Below are 17,572 nucleotides of genomic sequence, written 5' to 3' on the forward strand. Positions count from 1 at the left end.
ACGAGGTTCCCACAGCATTTTTCCATGGTGTATTTGCTCCCCCATTTGGTCTCGCTCAGATTGTCGGCTCTGGGCCACTGAGCCCGGCAGAGTCAAAAGTACACAATATCTTACTTTTGCTATAAGTTCCAGTAGCTATAAGCCTTCAAACCTTTTAAATATTCCTATCTATGTGGTTCCGAGTTTTGGAGCTCTGCCCTGAATCTGCTTTGCCTAGTATTCTGTGGTATTGCTGACGGTGAACCTCACTGCACTCCACCCAGCTAGGCCCCACCTCCAGTAAGATACTATTGTTGTTGTTGTTGTTGTGAAGTGCCGTCAAGTCAGTTCCAACACATAGCAACCTTGTATAGGGTCTCCAAAGGAGCAGCTGGTGAGCTTGAACCACCAACCTTGCAGTTCAAATGGCTTTGCAGTCTAGTGTAGTATCTCACAGTGCCACACCAGAACTCCAAGATACTGTTAGTGTAATGCTATTATTTGAAAGTTGGACAATGAATAAGGAAGGTCATAGAAGACTTGATGCATCTGAGTTATGGTGTCGGAGAAGATATTAAAGGTATAATAGACTCAGAAGAACAAACAAATCTCTGTTGAAAGAAGTACAGCCAGAATGCTCCATTGAAGCCAAGAATGTGACTTCATCTGTCATAATTCAGCCATATTATCATGAGGGACTTGTCCCTGGAGAAGGACATCATGCTCAGTAAAGTGGAGGGTCAGTGAAAAAGAGGGAGACACCCCCCCCCCCCAATGAAATGGATTGGCTCAGTGGCAGCAAGAGTGGACTCAAACATAGCTGCAATTGTGGGGATGGTGTAGGACTAGGTAGTGTTTTGTTCTGTTGTGCATAGGGTCACTATGGAACTGACATGATGGCACTTAACAACAACAACAATTAGTGGGAAGACCCTCAACAAGATGGATTGACACATTGGCTACAACAATGAGCTCAAACATAACAACAATTGTGAGGCTGGTACAGACCCAGGCAGTGTTTTGTCATGTTGTCCGTGGGGTTGCTTTGCATCAGAATTGGCTCAGTGACACTTAACAATCACTTAAGTAGGATGCAGGATTTATTAGAAAGTACAGCATAAATTTTGGGGTTGGTTTTACTTTAATATTTCACCTCTGTATTTTTATCCTTCATGTTGTTGTTAAGCACCATCAAGTCATTTCTTACTCATAGCGACCCTATATAGGGTTTCCAAGGAGCAGCTGGTGGGTTTAAACTGCAGACCTTGTGGTTAGCAGTCCAGGACTTATTCTAAAGCACTACAAAGTTGTTGTTGTTAAGTGCCATCAAGTTGGTTCCAACCCATAGCAACCCTGTATAGGGTTTCTGAGGAGAGGCTGGTGAGCTTGAACCACGGACTTTGAGATTCAAACCGGCTTTGCAGTCCAGTGCATTAACCCAGGACCACACTAAGTAAGTTTGCATGGAAATCTATACCATGATTGGAGTCCTGGTGTGGCACTGTGGATTAATGTGCTAGACTGCAAGGTTGGTTTGAACCTCAAGGTCGGCAGTTCAAGCTCACCAGCTGCTCCTTGAAAACCCTATATAGGGTCACTATCAGTCAGAACTGACTCGACAGCACATAGTAACAATAACATACCATGACACAAATTTGCCCAAAGAACCAAATGCATTCCACTAAAATAAAATCTAAAATGTTTTTTTTAATTCAATAGTATGATAACTTTCGGAGTCCTGGTGTGGTCCTGTAGGATAATGCACTGGACTGAAAGGTCTGTTTGAACCACACTTAACAACATGAATGAGGAAGATGGCACTTAACAACACCAACAACAACATGATAACTTTCAGGATTCGTGATGTGGTGCTGTAGGATAAGCACTGAATTGTGAGCCACAAGGTCAGCAGTTCAAACTCACCAGATGCTCCTCCAAAACCCTGTCCAGGGGTGCTATGAGTCAGAATCGACTCTATAGCACTTATCAACAACAATATAAAAACTTTCAGTCCTCCTTCCCATTCCTGAATGGTTTTAGTATAGATCGATGGGACATGGTTGAAAATCCATCTCTATTTTGATCTCCCTGCACATTAAAACACACACACAATGACATTTGAGATCTAGTTGATTCCAATTAAATCACAAGCCCATGTGTGTCAGAGTAGACCTGTGCTCCATAGGATTTTTAACAGCTGTGGTTTTTACAAGTAGATAGCCAGACCTATCTTCCAAGTTGCTTCTGGGTAAATTTAAACCTCCAACCTTTGGTTAGCAGCTAAATATGTTAACCCTTTGCTCTACCCAGGGACTGCACATGTTGCTGGTATTATGTACAATCAAGGCTGTTTCAACTCATAGCAACCCTGTACAGGGCTTTTGAGTTAATGGGTGTGAACCACCGACCTTGTGGTTAGCAGGCCATTGGGTATCCTATAGCACCACACCAGGATTGCACATAGATGTGCTAAAAACCTCAGAATAAAAGTATAATGTGGTGCTCTAATGAGGCAGAGAAAAATACCAGGAAGACCCAGTAACATGCCAAGGGAACCATTCTGTGATATCTTACCAAAGACACAAGGTATAAACTTTCCTTCCATAAAAAATATGGGAGAAAGGAAAGATAAGCAGCAGTTTATTTTCTGCATTTGGAGAAAGGTTGAAGAATGGTTTTGGAGAATGCTTGAAGACTTTCTCCTTATTATGGTCTCCCGCTATTATTTATACCTTCTGATTCAGTCATATTAACCAGTCAATGAAGTTGAATAAAATAAAACTTAAAGCTTGGAAATTATTCATAATATAATTTAATTCAAGGGAGGTGGAGGAAATTGAGTATATTTGTTATCATGTTCGTTGAATAAATCTAGTTCTCTAACAGAACGCAGTGGCTCCAGAGGATAAACATTGGAGATGCTAAAAACCATCAGTCACTCTGCAGGAAAAAGATGAGGCATTCTAGTCCTGCAAAGAATTTAAAGCCTCAGAAACCCTATACAGGGTTGGTAGGAGTCAAAACCAACTCCATGGCACTTAACAACAACAACAGAATCATGAAGTACTTTTTTAAATAACTGGGTGATTTTATTAAATATTATTCAAGTTCTGATCTCACTGCACATAATTTGAGCAGCACCTCATACATTTGTGTACTTCATGTCTCATATTTGCTGGTGATACCTTAAATCAGAAATGCAGCACAGCTGAATCACCAAGGTCTTCACAGCCAGATGATCTCTTTCAGGTAGTTATCCAAGTCCATGATCACACCATTGTTTCTCAAAATTAAACACTCTATGTAGATTGAACCAGATTAGTTCATGAAATTATTTTAATCCTCAGGCTGGGGTAAAAAGCACTGGAAGATATTTCCATAGAGTGTAGAATGTGTTTTAAAGTTGTTTGTCTCTTCTACTGTCCCTTATTATTGTTGTTAAGTGCTATCAAGTCATTTCCAACTCATAACGATCCTGTACAGGGTTTCCAAGGAACAGCTGGTGGATTTGAACCTCCAACCATTCAGTTAACAGTCCAGTGCTTATCTTACAGTGCCATACTAGGACTATGCCTTGATCCCTCTTGTCAAGTTGTTAAGTGCCATCATTGTTGTTAAGTGCCATCGAGTCGATTCCAAATCATAGCAAGCTTGTATAGGGTTTCCAGCTGGTGAGTTTGAACCATCGATCTTGTGGTTTAAACTGACCTTATGGACTAGTGCTTTATCCCTGGTCCCTAAGAAAAGCCAATGCCTAAATTGCAGTAGAAGCCCTTACGTGGCACAAATGTGTAAAAACCTGATTAAAAGTCAAAAGGTTGGCAGTTCAAATCTACCCAGAGCAGCTTGGAAAACAGGCTTCCTAAAGGTCACAGCCTTAGAAACTCTTTGGAACTATTCTCCTCTGCACACTTGGCATCAACTCAGTAGCAACAACAACAAATTGCACTGAGCACCTACCTGCTCAGCATTCATTCACACAGATACATGTATTACCTTCATCTCCTCAATGCCTGGCAGATGTTTGCCTGATTAAAGGAACAACAGCTCAGATAGATGTAATGAAAAATGGCTACAAGATGGCAGACTTAGCTGTTTGAAGAAGATCCCACCTCAGTTGTTGTTAAGTACCATTGAGATGGTTCCAACTCATAGCAACCCTGTATTGGGTTTTGAGGCTGTAAATCTTTGCAGGAGCAGAAATTCTCATCTTTCTCCCGAGGAATGGCTGGTAGGTTCCAACCACCAATCTTGGGGTTCACAGTTCAGTGCTTTTCCTATAGAGCCACCACCCTCTCGTCACATTTTTTTGCGCTAGCTTTGTGATTGATTGTAGGGTTTTATATTTGAACACTAAAGAGACACAGTTGTCAATAATTATCTGTGTCCATGTGTGGCACTGTAGGAAAGCACTACCCCACATGGTTGGTTTGAACCACAAGGTCGGTGGTTCAAACTCACCAGCCACTCCTTGGAAGCATTACATAGGGTTGCTATGAGTTGGGACTGACTTGACAGCATTTAACAACAACAACAACAACAACAACAACAACATACATTATCTTGGCAATAAGTTGTGATTCTTTTTTTTTTCCTCCATAAAAGGCAGGTTGTATCAGTTTATTGTAGAATACAGCTTAAAAATATTTTGAGATTAACCTTTCCAGTTTAAAAGCACTTAAGTAGACATACTAAATCATTTATGTAATTGTCTCTCCTTCACCTGCCCCACCTCCACCAAATATTGTAAGTAAAGTTTTGAGAACAAGCAATCCATTTCTTGATATGAACAACCAAATGAGTTCATGCAAATGTATTTGCTTTGTAAAGAAACACCTTTTGAATTCTCAAAGCATGCATTGTTACTTGGCATTTTTGTTAAGTGCCCTGGAGTGGGTTCTGACTCATATTGACCCTAAATAGGGTTTCTGAGGTACAGGTGGTAGGTTTCAAGCACCAACTTTGTGATTCGCAGTCCAGTGCTATACTACAGTGCTATACCAGGCAGTTCAAAAATGACAAAATGTGGTTGCTTTTTAAGGCCAAATATAACACCAATGTACAAGACATACACATTACAACTAGAAAAAAATTACAAATTCAAATCAAAGTCATTGTGATTCTTACCTTTGAGATGCTAGTTTTCTAGAATTCCACTTTTTTAGTTGAATCCCATTTTTTTTTAAATGTTTTACTTAGTTGTATAGTAATTGGTTACTGTTTCATAATTATTGCTATGAAACTTATTTTTCATACCTAAGGTCGGAAGTTTACACCCACCAGCTGCTCTTTGGAAGCCCTATACAGGCTCCCTATGAGTCTGACTTTCTGTCGGAACCAACTCAACAGTTATTAACAACAACAACAACAGCATGTGATTTTGTTAAATCTACTCAAAATAGCAAAAGTATCACACTGAAGTAGATAGGAGTATTTGAATCACTTTGCTCACTTCATATCGATGCCCTACATATTGAAACTGCATTAACGTCTCCACCTTTATTTCGGATAAATAGGAGGTGATTCTGACAGGAATTAAAATATTTGCTTCCATATACTTTGTATAAAGAGTTGGGCAAGGAAATTAGTCACATAAGCAGTGTTAACCAGGTTGTGTGTCTAAATAACATCATTCAGAGAGTTTCCCTAATAAAATATATTTTGTAAATTACATCTATTAGTTAAACTTGCCTTAAGAATTTACAGGGAAACTTTTAATAGCTAAGTTTCTATTTACTTCCTCTCCATTTTTGTGAGAGAACATCTGTATTTTTTAATATTTTTGAATAAAAATTTTAATTATTACAGATTTTCCTTCCGTTACTGTGAATTTTTTCAGTTACCATGAGCATTTATATAGCATTCAGCTTTATTTATTTTATTTATTTATTTATTTAAGTAAAATGAGAGACCTGAAAAGTCATGTGTTTTTGTATACTACACTGGGAAATTTGTTTTTGTTGCATATTACAGTATTCCCTGATGGATTTACTATCTAAAATGGTGGTGGGCCAACCTCATTTTGTTCGCTGCATCAAACCAAATAATGACCGTCAGGCAAGAAAATACGACAAAGAGAAAGTGCTACTCCAGCTTCGCTACACAGGAATTCTGGAAACAGCAAGAATTCGAAGGCAAGGATATTCACACCGGATACTTTTTGCTAACTTTATAAAGCGGTAAGTGTATTTATTTTGAATTTCCATTTTGAGTTATATATAAAATTCTAAGAAGAATATAGGAAACAAAGTAAGAAAGAGAATTATTTAAGGGGTTAATGAGGAAAGCATTTTCTTCATATGGATTATTGAATATATAGGGAAAAAATTAAATATTAACTAGGGATAGAAGTTTCTCTTATCAGCTTAGAGACTTGTTCTGTTATAGCATCTGTCATTGCGATCCAGAGTCTAAAGCTTCTGTATACAGATATTAGTTTCTTGCCCTATTTCTACCACTTGTTTCCATGAACTTAGACCAGTAATACTCAAATGGGGATAACTTTGTCCCTTAGTGACATACTTGGTTTTCATAGCTAGGCTTGGGAAACTGGCATTTTTAATGAATAAGGGCCAGGAATGCTGCCAAACATCTTATACTGCACAGGACAGTCCCCAATAATAAAGAGTTATCTGGCCCAATATGTCAATGGTACCAAGGTTGAAAAACTCACAACACATTTTTCTCATGTGGTTTTCCTCATTTATTTTCAATAATTCTGCCATGACTGCCTGATAGGGTTGTTATAGGATCAAAAGAGATGTAGCCTTTAAAGGCAACTGAAAAGACATAGAGAATTAACTGGAGGAAGGCGTTCTGGTGTGGCACTGTGGGTTAATGTGCTAACCTGCAAATTCTTTTTCAACCTCAAAGTTGGCAGTTCATGCTCACCAGCCGCTCCTTGGAAATCCTATGCAGGGTTGCTTTGGGTTGGGATCAACTTAACAACAACAACAAGGTGTTCTTCTCAGTATTTAAAATTAGTGTACAATGACTTAAGCTATATCCTTGTTGTTGTTAGGTGCCATCGAGTCGGTACCGACTCATAATGACCCTTTGCACAACAGAACAAAACATTGCCTGATCCTGGGCCAACCACACTACTGCTGCCACGCTTGAGTCCATCAGTACTGCCACTTGGCCAATCCATATCATTGGGGGTCTTCCTCTTTTTCTCTGACCCTCCACCTTACCAAACATGATATCCTTCTCCAGAGACCAGTCTCTCCTGACAATATGTCCGAAGTATGAGAGACGAAGTTTGGCCATCCTGGCCTCCAAGGAGCACTCTGGCTGCACTTCTTCCAAAACAGATATATTGGTTCTTTTGGCAGCCCATGGCACTTTCAATATTCTTCTCCAGGACCATAAATCAAAGACATCAATTCTTCTATAGTCTTCCTTATTCATTGTCCAGCTTTCACATACATATGAGGTTATTGAAAATACCATGGCTTGATTCAGGCGCACCTTAGTCCTTAAGCGGACATCTTTGCTCTTCAGCACTTTCAAAAAGTCTTGTGCAGCAGATTTGCCTAATGCAATACGTTGTTTGATCTCTTAACTTCTGCTTTTGTGAGTATTGATAGTTGGTCCAAGAAGAATGAAGTCCTTGACAGCTCTAATCTTTTCTCCATTGATAAGAATGTTGTTTATTGGTCCAGTGGTGAAGATTTTTGTTTTCTTTACATTGAGATGCAACCCATACTAAAGGCTGTGGTCTTTGATCTTCATCAGTAAGTATTTTAAGTCCTTTTTACTTTCAGCATATCACAAGTTGTTAATGAGTCTTCCTCCAATCCTGATGCTAGTTTTTCTTCATAGAACCCAGCTTCTCGGATTATTTGCTCAGCAAATAGGTTGAATAAGTATGGTGAAAGAATACAACCTTGTCGCACACCTTTCTTAATTTTAAACCATTCAGTGTTCCCATGTTCTGTTCGAACAACTGCCTCATGGTCCAGGTACAGATTCCTCATGAGCACAATTAAGTGTTCTGGAATATTCCTACTTTGCAATGTTGTCCATAGCTTGTCATTATCCATACAATCAAAAGCCTTTGCGTAGTCAAGAAAGCACAGGTAAACATCTTTCTGATATTTTCTGCTTTCAACCAAGAGCCATCGGACATCAGCAATGATATCCCTCGTTCCATGTCCTTTTTCTAAATCTGGCTTGAACGTCTGGAAATTCTCTGTCAATGTATGTTTGCAGCTGTTTCTGTATTAACTTTAATAAAATTTACTTGCATGGGATCTCAACAATATTGTCCAATGATTTCCTATATCCTAAATGCATTTAGTAAAAGACTAATGGTGGTTTAAGTATCCAATACTTCATATATTTAACATTTTAAATGACTATGTTTCTAATAATTATCATTTCTTCTGTTAGTCGTTACACTTAAATACTTCTTCCATTTTCAGAGATTTAGTCTATTATCATTTTCTGGTGAAGCCTAGTTTATAGCAAATCTCCATATATAACATCCTCGTGCCTTTTGCAGAGTGTCTAAGGCCGTATTAAGGATAAAACAAATTGCTGAAATATTACAGTTCATGTGAAATGTGATTTCTAATCCCCACCCCCCAAATTGTCAAGTCTCAAGTATTCTTTACCTTGGAATACCTAAGGCCTTCACTGAACATTATTAGAATTCTAGTTTTTTTCCTGTAATTTTTCAACTTTTCTGCAACTCTTGATTTTTTTCTTCTTCTTCTTCTTTTTTTTTTTTTTTTTTTTTTAAGTGCCATGAAGTTGGTCCCGACTCATAGCAACCCTGTATAGGGTTTTCGAGGAACAGCTGGTGGATTTGAACTGGTGGCCTTGTGGTTTGCAGTCCAGTGTTGGTCCTACAGAGCCACATTTGGAGTGCCTTAAAAACCCTACCACTTTTTCATTATACAGAGCAAACTTTATAACTATAATGACTTTCATATTGGCAAATACCTTGTAGTGGTTTAAGACAAACTTTAAAGCCTTAAGTTTTAGAGTTCAGAATTACTACCAGAATTTTGTCTTGATTTCACTTCCTTCCCACAGACACAATTTTATGGAACCAAAACTAAGAAATAAACAATCCTGGAATTTCTCATTGACCAATAGGCTAATTTTTCATGCATCAAAGGAATTTCAAATTCCAAAATGAAATTAAAATGTGACCACTTGCATTTCGTAGTTTTAGAGAATTGCTGAGATAAATAATATACATACATTGTTGTTACTACTGTTGTTGTTAAGTGCCATCAAGTCAGTGCCAGCGACTCTATGAAGGATTTCCCAGGAGTAGGGGGTGGGTTTGAACTGTTGACTTTGTAGTTAGCAGTCCAATGTTTATTCTGCTATCCTACAGCACCACACCAGGACTCCATGCATAATATTGTTGTTGTTATCAATTGCCATCAAGTTGGTTTCTACTCATAGGGACCCTGTATAGACTTTCTGAGGACTAGCTGGTGGGTTTGAACTGCCAACCTTGTGGTTCAAAGTCCAGTGCTGGTACTTCAGCATCACACTGTAAATGTCAGGGTTTTTTTCTTTTTTGGGGGTTTGTCTATGTGTTTTTAATGTACAGACACTATACTAAACACTATGAGAGACAGAATTTTAAAACTGGCTTCATCCTCAAAAATTGAAAATCTAGTAAGGATGATAAAAATCATATAAAAGCAACACAATAAATCAAAAATATTAAAGCCCAAATGAGTGGTACATACAGAGTAAGTGTTCAAGGAAGGGATCGATTGTCTCCAGTATGAATTAGAAGAGAATTTATGGGAAGAAGAGAGTCAGACTGAGATCTGGTGGGAACAGTTTGTGGGTAAGACAGGAAAGGCCTTTCTCAATGTACAGGTTGATGTGTAAAAAGCTAGAGGCACACAGGTAGTCAGGCAAGATGAACAGTTATGAGTAGGCCAAAGGGACTATACTCATGACCATATATAGGTTTGGCAGATGATATTTCTACATACCTATTTGCTTGTGTTCTAAATATATCCATGTTTGCAATACAGCAAACAAGAGATACAGGCATGTAAACTTCTTAGCCATAATCAAACACCTTGAAGGAATAAATCCTTGGGTCTGGGCTCAGGACCATAACTTCAAGGTCAGTTGGCATAACGTAACACAGACAGTGTTCTACATCCTACTTTGGTGAGTAGCAAACGGAGTCTTAAAAACTCGTGAATGAACATCTAAAGTGCAACTATTGTTCTTTCTCCCCATTCAAAGCCAAAAAGCATGAAGAAAATCAAAGGCACAGAAACCATTAGTCCTTTGGACTAATGGGCCACTTGACTCCCAATATCCACAACCCTGAGATCAGAAGAACTAGACTATGCTTGGGTATCAGTGCTGACTGCTCTTAAAGGGATCATAAATGAAAGTCCCAGGTAGAGTGGAAGAAAATGTGTAACAAAACTCAAAATCATTAAAACAACAACAACAAAAAAAAAAAAACAGACTTACTGGTCTGACAGAGATCAATGGAACCTAAGAGTTTATGGTTGTTGTTATTAAGTGCTGTCAACCATGTATAGGGTTTCCAAGGAGCAGCTAATGAGCTTGAACCACCAACCTTGCAGTTCAAACTACTTTGCAGTCTGACACATCAGCCCACAGCGCCACACCAGGTGCTTGGTCACTGATAAGACCTGGAAGTAAACTAACCTCCATGCTCAACTTTCAGCCAAACAGTAGGGCTAAATGGCTAACGATAACATCAGGGAAGTACACACTCTCGTGAGAACAGTCAACTCATCAGAGATCAAAAGAGCACCATTTGCCCAGGGGCAAACCTCAGAAGAAAGGAAGAGACAGAAACAAAAGAAGAATGTACTCAGTAATCACAGGAAGGAAGTGGGAAGAGTGAGGTTACACCATGGGGGCTGCAGTCAGTGTCAGGATACAAATGTGCATGAATTGTTGAATGAAAAATCAGTTTGCTCTGTAAACTTTCATTCAAATAAGAATAAAAAGTTTATTGTGAAAAGACACAGCCAAAAGAAAATGAAATCTTCTGGGCATACTTAGGTTAGGATTTTAATTCTGATCCATAAGACATTTTGAGTTTCAGGTCACTATCCTTGGTGTGGCACTGTGGGATAATGCACTGAGCTGCAAGATTGGTGGTTCAAATTCACCAACCACTCCTCAGAAACCCTATACAGCATCACTATGAGTCAGAATCAACTTGACAGCATGAAACAACAACAACAACAACCTTGACCCACATCAGATTGAAAAACAAGAAATGTCATTCCATACAATGATGGAAAACTAGTGTTATGTATCTAAAAAAGAAAACAGGAAATCTCGAGACTCTGAACATTTTCAAAATTTATTTCAACACATTTTGGTCAACCTGTGGTCTCTATGGATCATTTTCACTGCTGTGTTAACTCTGCCTCCAGCTCAGAAATACAGACCAAGTTAGATCATATTGATACACAAGTGGCAGGTGCTTTTCTTCACCTGGAAAATGAACATCAACACAATACAGAAAGGGGAACATGAACCTTCTCTGTATGCCCGCTGAATTACAACTGCTCTGTTAATGTAGTGGTTACAAGTCTGGATGCTAACCTCAAGGTCAGCAGTTCGAAACTACCAGCCATTCTGCAGAAGAAAAATGAGGCTTTCTGCTCCTGTACAAATTTACAGCCTTGGAAACCCTATACAGGGACCCTAGGGAACAGAACTGACTCCACAGCACACAACCTCCACTACCACTAGCTGAGAGGACTTCAAATACTTACTTGATGATGACCAAAGACTATAACCTTCAGTATGGGTTGCATCTCAAGATAAAGAAAACAAAAATCCTCATCAACTAGACCAATAAACAACATCATGATAAATGGAGAAAAGGTTGAAGTTGTCAAAGAATTCATTTTGCGTGGATCCACTATCAACACTCATGGAAGCAGCAGTCAAGAAATCAAATGACATTTTACATTAAGAATATCTGCTACACAAGATCTCTTTAAAGTATTCAAGAACAAAGATGTCAGTTTGAGGACTAAGGTGTGCCTGATCCAAGTGATGGTATTTTCAATAACTTCATATGCATGTGAAATTTGGACAATGAATGAGAAAAACCATAGAAGAATTGATGCATTTGAGTTAAGGTGTTGGAAAAGAAAATTAAAAGTAGCATGGGCTGCTAGAAGAACAAACAAATCTATATGAGAAGAAGTACAGCCAGAATGCTCCTTAAAAGTCGTTATAGCAAAACTTATTAGTCTCTTATACTTTGGACATATTATCAGGAAGAACATCATGCTAGGTAAAATGGAGGGTCAACGAAAAAGAGGAAGACCACCAATGAAACAGATTGACTTAGTGGCAGCAGCAGTGGACTTAACTATTGTGAGGATGGCACAGGACCGGGCAGTGTTTCGTTCTGTTGTGCATAAGGTTGCTATGTGTTGGAACCAACTCAATGGTACCTGACAACAACAGCAAGCTGTGTTAGGGCTAGGGTTGAGATAGACATGCCACAGCACCCCTAATTTTGTAAGAAAGAGGGAAACAGTTTTGTAAGACAGTGGAACTGCAGCACAGCAACTCCTAAACAGGTACAAAGCCGCACTGTCCTTCCTGAGCCTGAGGGGGCCAGTTTCACATAGGCAGTAGCATAGTGACTTCTAAAAAATGAGACTAAGAAAACAACAAAAAACTATAGGCAACTATCTATAAACATAGTCAAAAGAACTGGGACTTGGAGTAGATCATGATTGGCAGAAGGTCAACAAAAGATAAGATGGAAAAGCCAGTTGGGTTAAATGAGAAAGGTAAAACTCTGAAAGTCAAGTTAAACATATTTCAGAACTATCCATGGTTTTACAATATGGACCATAAAGACATCTATACTTGTTACAAGATGGTATTGTAGTTGATAGTAGCTTACTTGGAAGGTCAGAAATTAGAACACATGTTTCAATGCATTTCAAGGTCTTATGCTATTGTAGAGGATCCCTGGGTGTCATAATGGTTAAGCAGTCACTTGCTAACTGAAATGTTGGCAGTTCATGTCAACCCAGAAGATAAGCCTGGTGAGCTACTTCCAAAAGGCCACCCCAAAACCCACTGCCATGGAGTGAATCCTGGCTTGTAGTGACCAGCCATTGAAAATACTAAGAATGTAGTTCTACTCTAAAATACATCGGTTACCACGAATCAGAATTAACTCAATGGCAACTGCTTTGGTTTGATTTTTGTGCTTTTGTATCGTAACAAATTACTCCTGGTGTGGCAGTGTAGGATGAGCACTGGACTGTGACCCACAGGGTTGGGGATTCAAACCCACCAGCTGCTCCTCAGAAACCTTATACAGGGTCTCTCTAAGACTTGACAGCACTTAACAGCAACCTGATCCATGATGAGGAGAAAATATTAAGTTCATGGAGAACTTGTAAATAAGTGTGCTGAATATAAGCAGTACCAGAAATAAAAGGCTAAATCTTTTCTTTGTCACTAATTTGAAAGTTGTCATCCAAATTGGCATGGAATTTTAGGAAAACAGGATGTTTTGCAAAGGTCCTGTGGGGATGTTAATAGGACTAAATAAACCTCCTAAGTCTTGCATTAGCCTTTGACTAGCTCTCCTAGTAGGATGCATATCTCATCAGACACTTTTCTCTGTTCTGTGGTACATAAACTCTTCTGTTGTGTGACAAAGAAACAATCTTAAGGGACGATTCACAACCTGAATTTACTTTGCACAAGAGGCTGGAATATTACTATAGTAATTTCAAATGAACCTTACACTATGAAGCCACCTAAGTTGGCTCCATGTTTCCATTAGGCACCTAGACTCAACAGTTGGGTTCTCAGAGCTGTAACGTAACCAGAACTTACTCAAGGCAGAAGTGTTGTGGGGTAAATCAATGTCTACACATGCTTTGAAATCAGAGCATCCAGGTGTGAATCCCACATCTGTCACCTACTAAGTGTGTGCCATTATTCAAAGTTGCCTATGTCTATAAGCTTCAAGCTTCAATTTCCTCATCTATAAATAGACATGATGATGATAGTATTTGCTTTATACATGCTTTGAGCATTCAATGAAATAATATATGCAATTTGTATTGATAGGCCAATGTCAATTCCCATTAATTATAATTATTTTGGTAGAATTAAGCACCTTCACCCAACTTTAAGATCATCTTCCAAAGACTTCATGAAGGTAAAAACAGAATAAAAGCTTTCTCTCTGCTTCCTGTCACTTTTGCTTTCATTGTCCAGAGAAAGGGTGTTTGTTTTGTTTTGTTTCTGAAGAACCCAACTAAGTTGTGTTCTGATTGCTTGTCTGGGGATGGGGGTTGTTTTTGTTTTGGGAATGAGAGAGCTTTTGTCAAGACTTCAATGTAAAAGGCTGAAAAGCAATTACTTAAGTGAAACGCGTTGTTCAAATTCACGTGAATAGACTGATCCAGACTGCGTCAGTCTGGAATGCAGAATAGCATCCTTGTGACAATGCCTTCTAGATTCCCCTGTCTTAAGCCTGGAGGTCCTTCCTCATCCCTGCACAAAGCTGCTCAGTGTTCAGGTTCCTGAGCCACTGGACCTTTGTACAATACTGTTGTTGTTGTTAAATGCTGTCGAGTCAGTTCCGACCTGTAGCGACCCTGTACAGGGTTTCCGAGGGTGTAAATCTTTATGGGAGTAGAAAGCCTCATCTTTCTCCTGCAGAGTGGCTGGTAGTTTCGAACCGCTGACCTTAAGGTTCGCAGCTCGATTCATAACCACTACGCTACCAGAGCTCCTTTGAACAATACTAATCAGCCCTTTTTCCCATTTTAAGGTACTATATTCTCTGCTACAAGTGGAAAGAAGAGCCCCCAGTGAGCCCGGACACCTGTGCCACCATATTGGGAAAAGCTGGTCTTGAACATTGGGCTCTGGGAAAAACAAAAGTAATGTTTTCATATAATTTTCAGAAACAAAATTTAATAGTCACATAGGACTTACTAAGAGCTGTAACATTTAACAATGAATATCTGACTGAATCTCTTGCTAAAAACAGGAGATTTATAAGTTCATAAAGGTTTCCTTCTTTATCAAAATGTAAAGCTTCTAATCTTCCTAAAGGTTTCTTTCATGAAATTCAGTAAATTTCATCTTGAAGATTCATTTTAAAAGGATTGAAACTTCATTTCAAGTAATGTACCTATTGACTATGTCACCCTCAAATACAAATACCAAAAAAAAAAACCTTTTAGAGAATTCCTGCTTTTCTTTTTAACCTCATTCTCAAATCTGCTTCTGTGGTAAATTTGACATTTACTGGGTAAAATATTCACTATTATTATTTGACTCTGATTTGGACATTAGTGTATTTGTATATAAGATTTGAGATTCTGTGAGATCTGAGTTTATTTAGTCCCTTAGAGAATGAACTAAAAAAGCATCACCAGTGATGAATACAGAAGTAAGACAGGTGGATGCTTAAAGAAAGATGCACTGGATTTCTCAGCTACCCTGTAGCACTATAAGATGGGCATAAGAACATGGTACCAGGTCTTAGAGATGCATTAAATGCATCAATGGCAGTATGGTTTGGGAAAAAGCCAAGCTAAAGCAAAGAAGTACTCAGAAAGTCATCACTCAAGAATAACTACCATTACCCACATCACAGAAGTCGATGAAAATGAACTTTCATACTTACAAAGAGATCCATATCTGGACATCATCTGTATCATGTTGGTAGAAGGTATAGGGGAGAGAGAATTATCAGAATGTATAGATGACGAGTTTGTCTAGGACCCACTTAAGGAATTTTTTTAATTACTCTGAATTTTTTAAAGTGACTATCTTAGATTGAGTATCCTTCATACACAGTAGTTCACATTTACTTTAAATAGATAGGTATTCTGTGTATAAAAAGGTGTGTATTTTACTCACACCATTTTATTTTAGATGCTCACAAAGATGAATTTCACCAAGCTGAAATCTTATGATTTATGGTCTGAAACACATGCCTAACTTCAAATGGAGTTTTAACTAGCAAAAAGGCCCTTTGCCATCACTGCTCTGTGTGGTATTTAAGTAGCATTTTAAAGTTATTTGTATTTTTCCACTTCACCTTTTCCAACTCATTAAGATGGATAAAAGTATTTAATATAGAAACATTTCTAGTTCAGTGTAGAAAAAAATGATGACCTTTTTAAACAGATTGAATTTTAAATGAATTGTCAACAGCCGAATGGATTAAATATATTAACATCTAGAATCCTGTAGGAATTAAAACTAAATTCAATCAGAACGTACAATGCTAAACTGTTTGCCCGTGGTGCCAAGCTTTCAAGCAATGGAACACTAAGAGAATTCTACCATTAGAGTTCCCAGGCCTCATGACTCTTGACTCAACTGTTAAATTTGAACTTAATTGACTTTCTTACTGAGTTTAATAAAATTCTTGTTGAGATGACTTTTACTAGTAAAGTTAGCCTTTAAAGAAGGGGGGAAACAAAAAAAAAAGCCTTATTTCTTTGCAGGGGGGTTAAGCACAGCTCTGAGATCAACTCAGCTCCGGGCCTTCAAGCTCCTTTCTTGTTCCAATAGATTGTGATTTTAGAATTTTCCAAAGGCAACCCTCCTTCCCTGTGGCAATCGGTGGGTCTACTGAGAAGCTGTTCATTGTTCATTTGCTCCGACAGTGGCCTCATCTCGACCCTGTTCTCTTTACTGACAATGTAATAAGTCCCCTTTGGGCAGTGCACCATCCCTTATTCACCTTTGTATTTCCAGTAGATAAGGATATAGAATGGGTCCCAGTAAATGTTTGATGAGTGAATTAATAGAACAATTTGGAAAATAGTATTGTTTTTTAAAAAAATGAAGTCCTAAAAATGAGCTTTAAGGGGAGTCCTGGTGATATTCTATGGGTTAATGCACTGGACTGCAAGGTAGGTTTTAACCACAAGGTTAGTGGTTCAAGAACTTGTGGTGGTGCTGTAGGATCAGCACTGGACTGTGATTCAAAAAGTCAGCAGTTCAAACCCACCAGCTGCTCCTCTGAAACTCTGTACAGGATCTCTATGAATCAGAACTGACTCAACAGCACTTAACAACAACAAGAAATGATTATAAGGACTCCTGGTGTGGTGCTGAAGGGTCAGCACTGGACTGTGAACCAAAAGTCAGCAGTTCAAACCCACCAGCTGCACCTGGGAAGCCCAATATAGGGTCGTTGAGTTGTAACCAACTCAATGGCTCTTAACCACAACAATGACATGATAATAAAACTTTAATTAAAGAGCTCAACATCCTCCACTTTTGTTGACCCAGTCAACACCATCTAAAGTTATCTGTTAAAATTAAACAGGATGACTACCATCTTCTTCATTCCTTCACAAAAGGATTTTCTTCAAGCATAAAAATCTGTCAGGTATGAACTTGACCTATACTTGTGGATGTAGTAGCTTAAAATACCAACTGAGAGGGAAGACATCTTCACATCAAGGATCATTCTCATCCCCTCTGTACACAGGCTGATAAGGATGGGCAACTTAGATATTAGCTACCTAAAATGGGGTGGGGGTGGGGGCTATAAAGGCACCAAGTGGCTGGCTTACAAGTTTTCAAG

At 38.6% G+C, this 17,572-nt stretch overlaps 1 protein-coding gene across 1 annotated transcript in view; it reads left to right on the plus strand.

Moving 5' to 3' along the window:
- Window positions 1-17,572, plus strand: part of MYO3A (myosin IIIA) — a 410,482-nt gene that overhangs the window by 318,709 nt on the left and 74,201 nt on the right. Inside the window, exons 24-25 of the mRNA XM_006871683.1 lie at window positions 5,953-6,158; window positions 14,789-14,900. Coding sequence (XP_006871745.1) covers window positions 5,953-6,158; window positions 14,789-14,900 — 318 coding nt within the window. The remainder of the gene's footprint in view (window positions 1-5,952; window positions 6,159-14,788; window positions 14,901-17,572) is intronic.

This window comes from Chrysochloris asiatica, unplaced genomic scaffold (genome assembly GCF_000296735.1).
Source record: "Chrysochloris asiatica unplaced genomic scaffold, ChrAsi1.0 scaffold00172, whole genome shotgun sequence".
NCBI lineage: Eukaryota > Metazoa > Chordata > Mammalia > Afrosoricida > Chrysochloridae > Chrysochloris > Chrysochloris asiatica.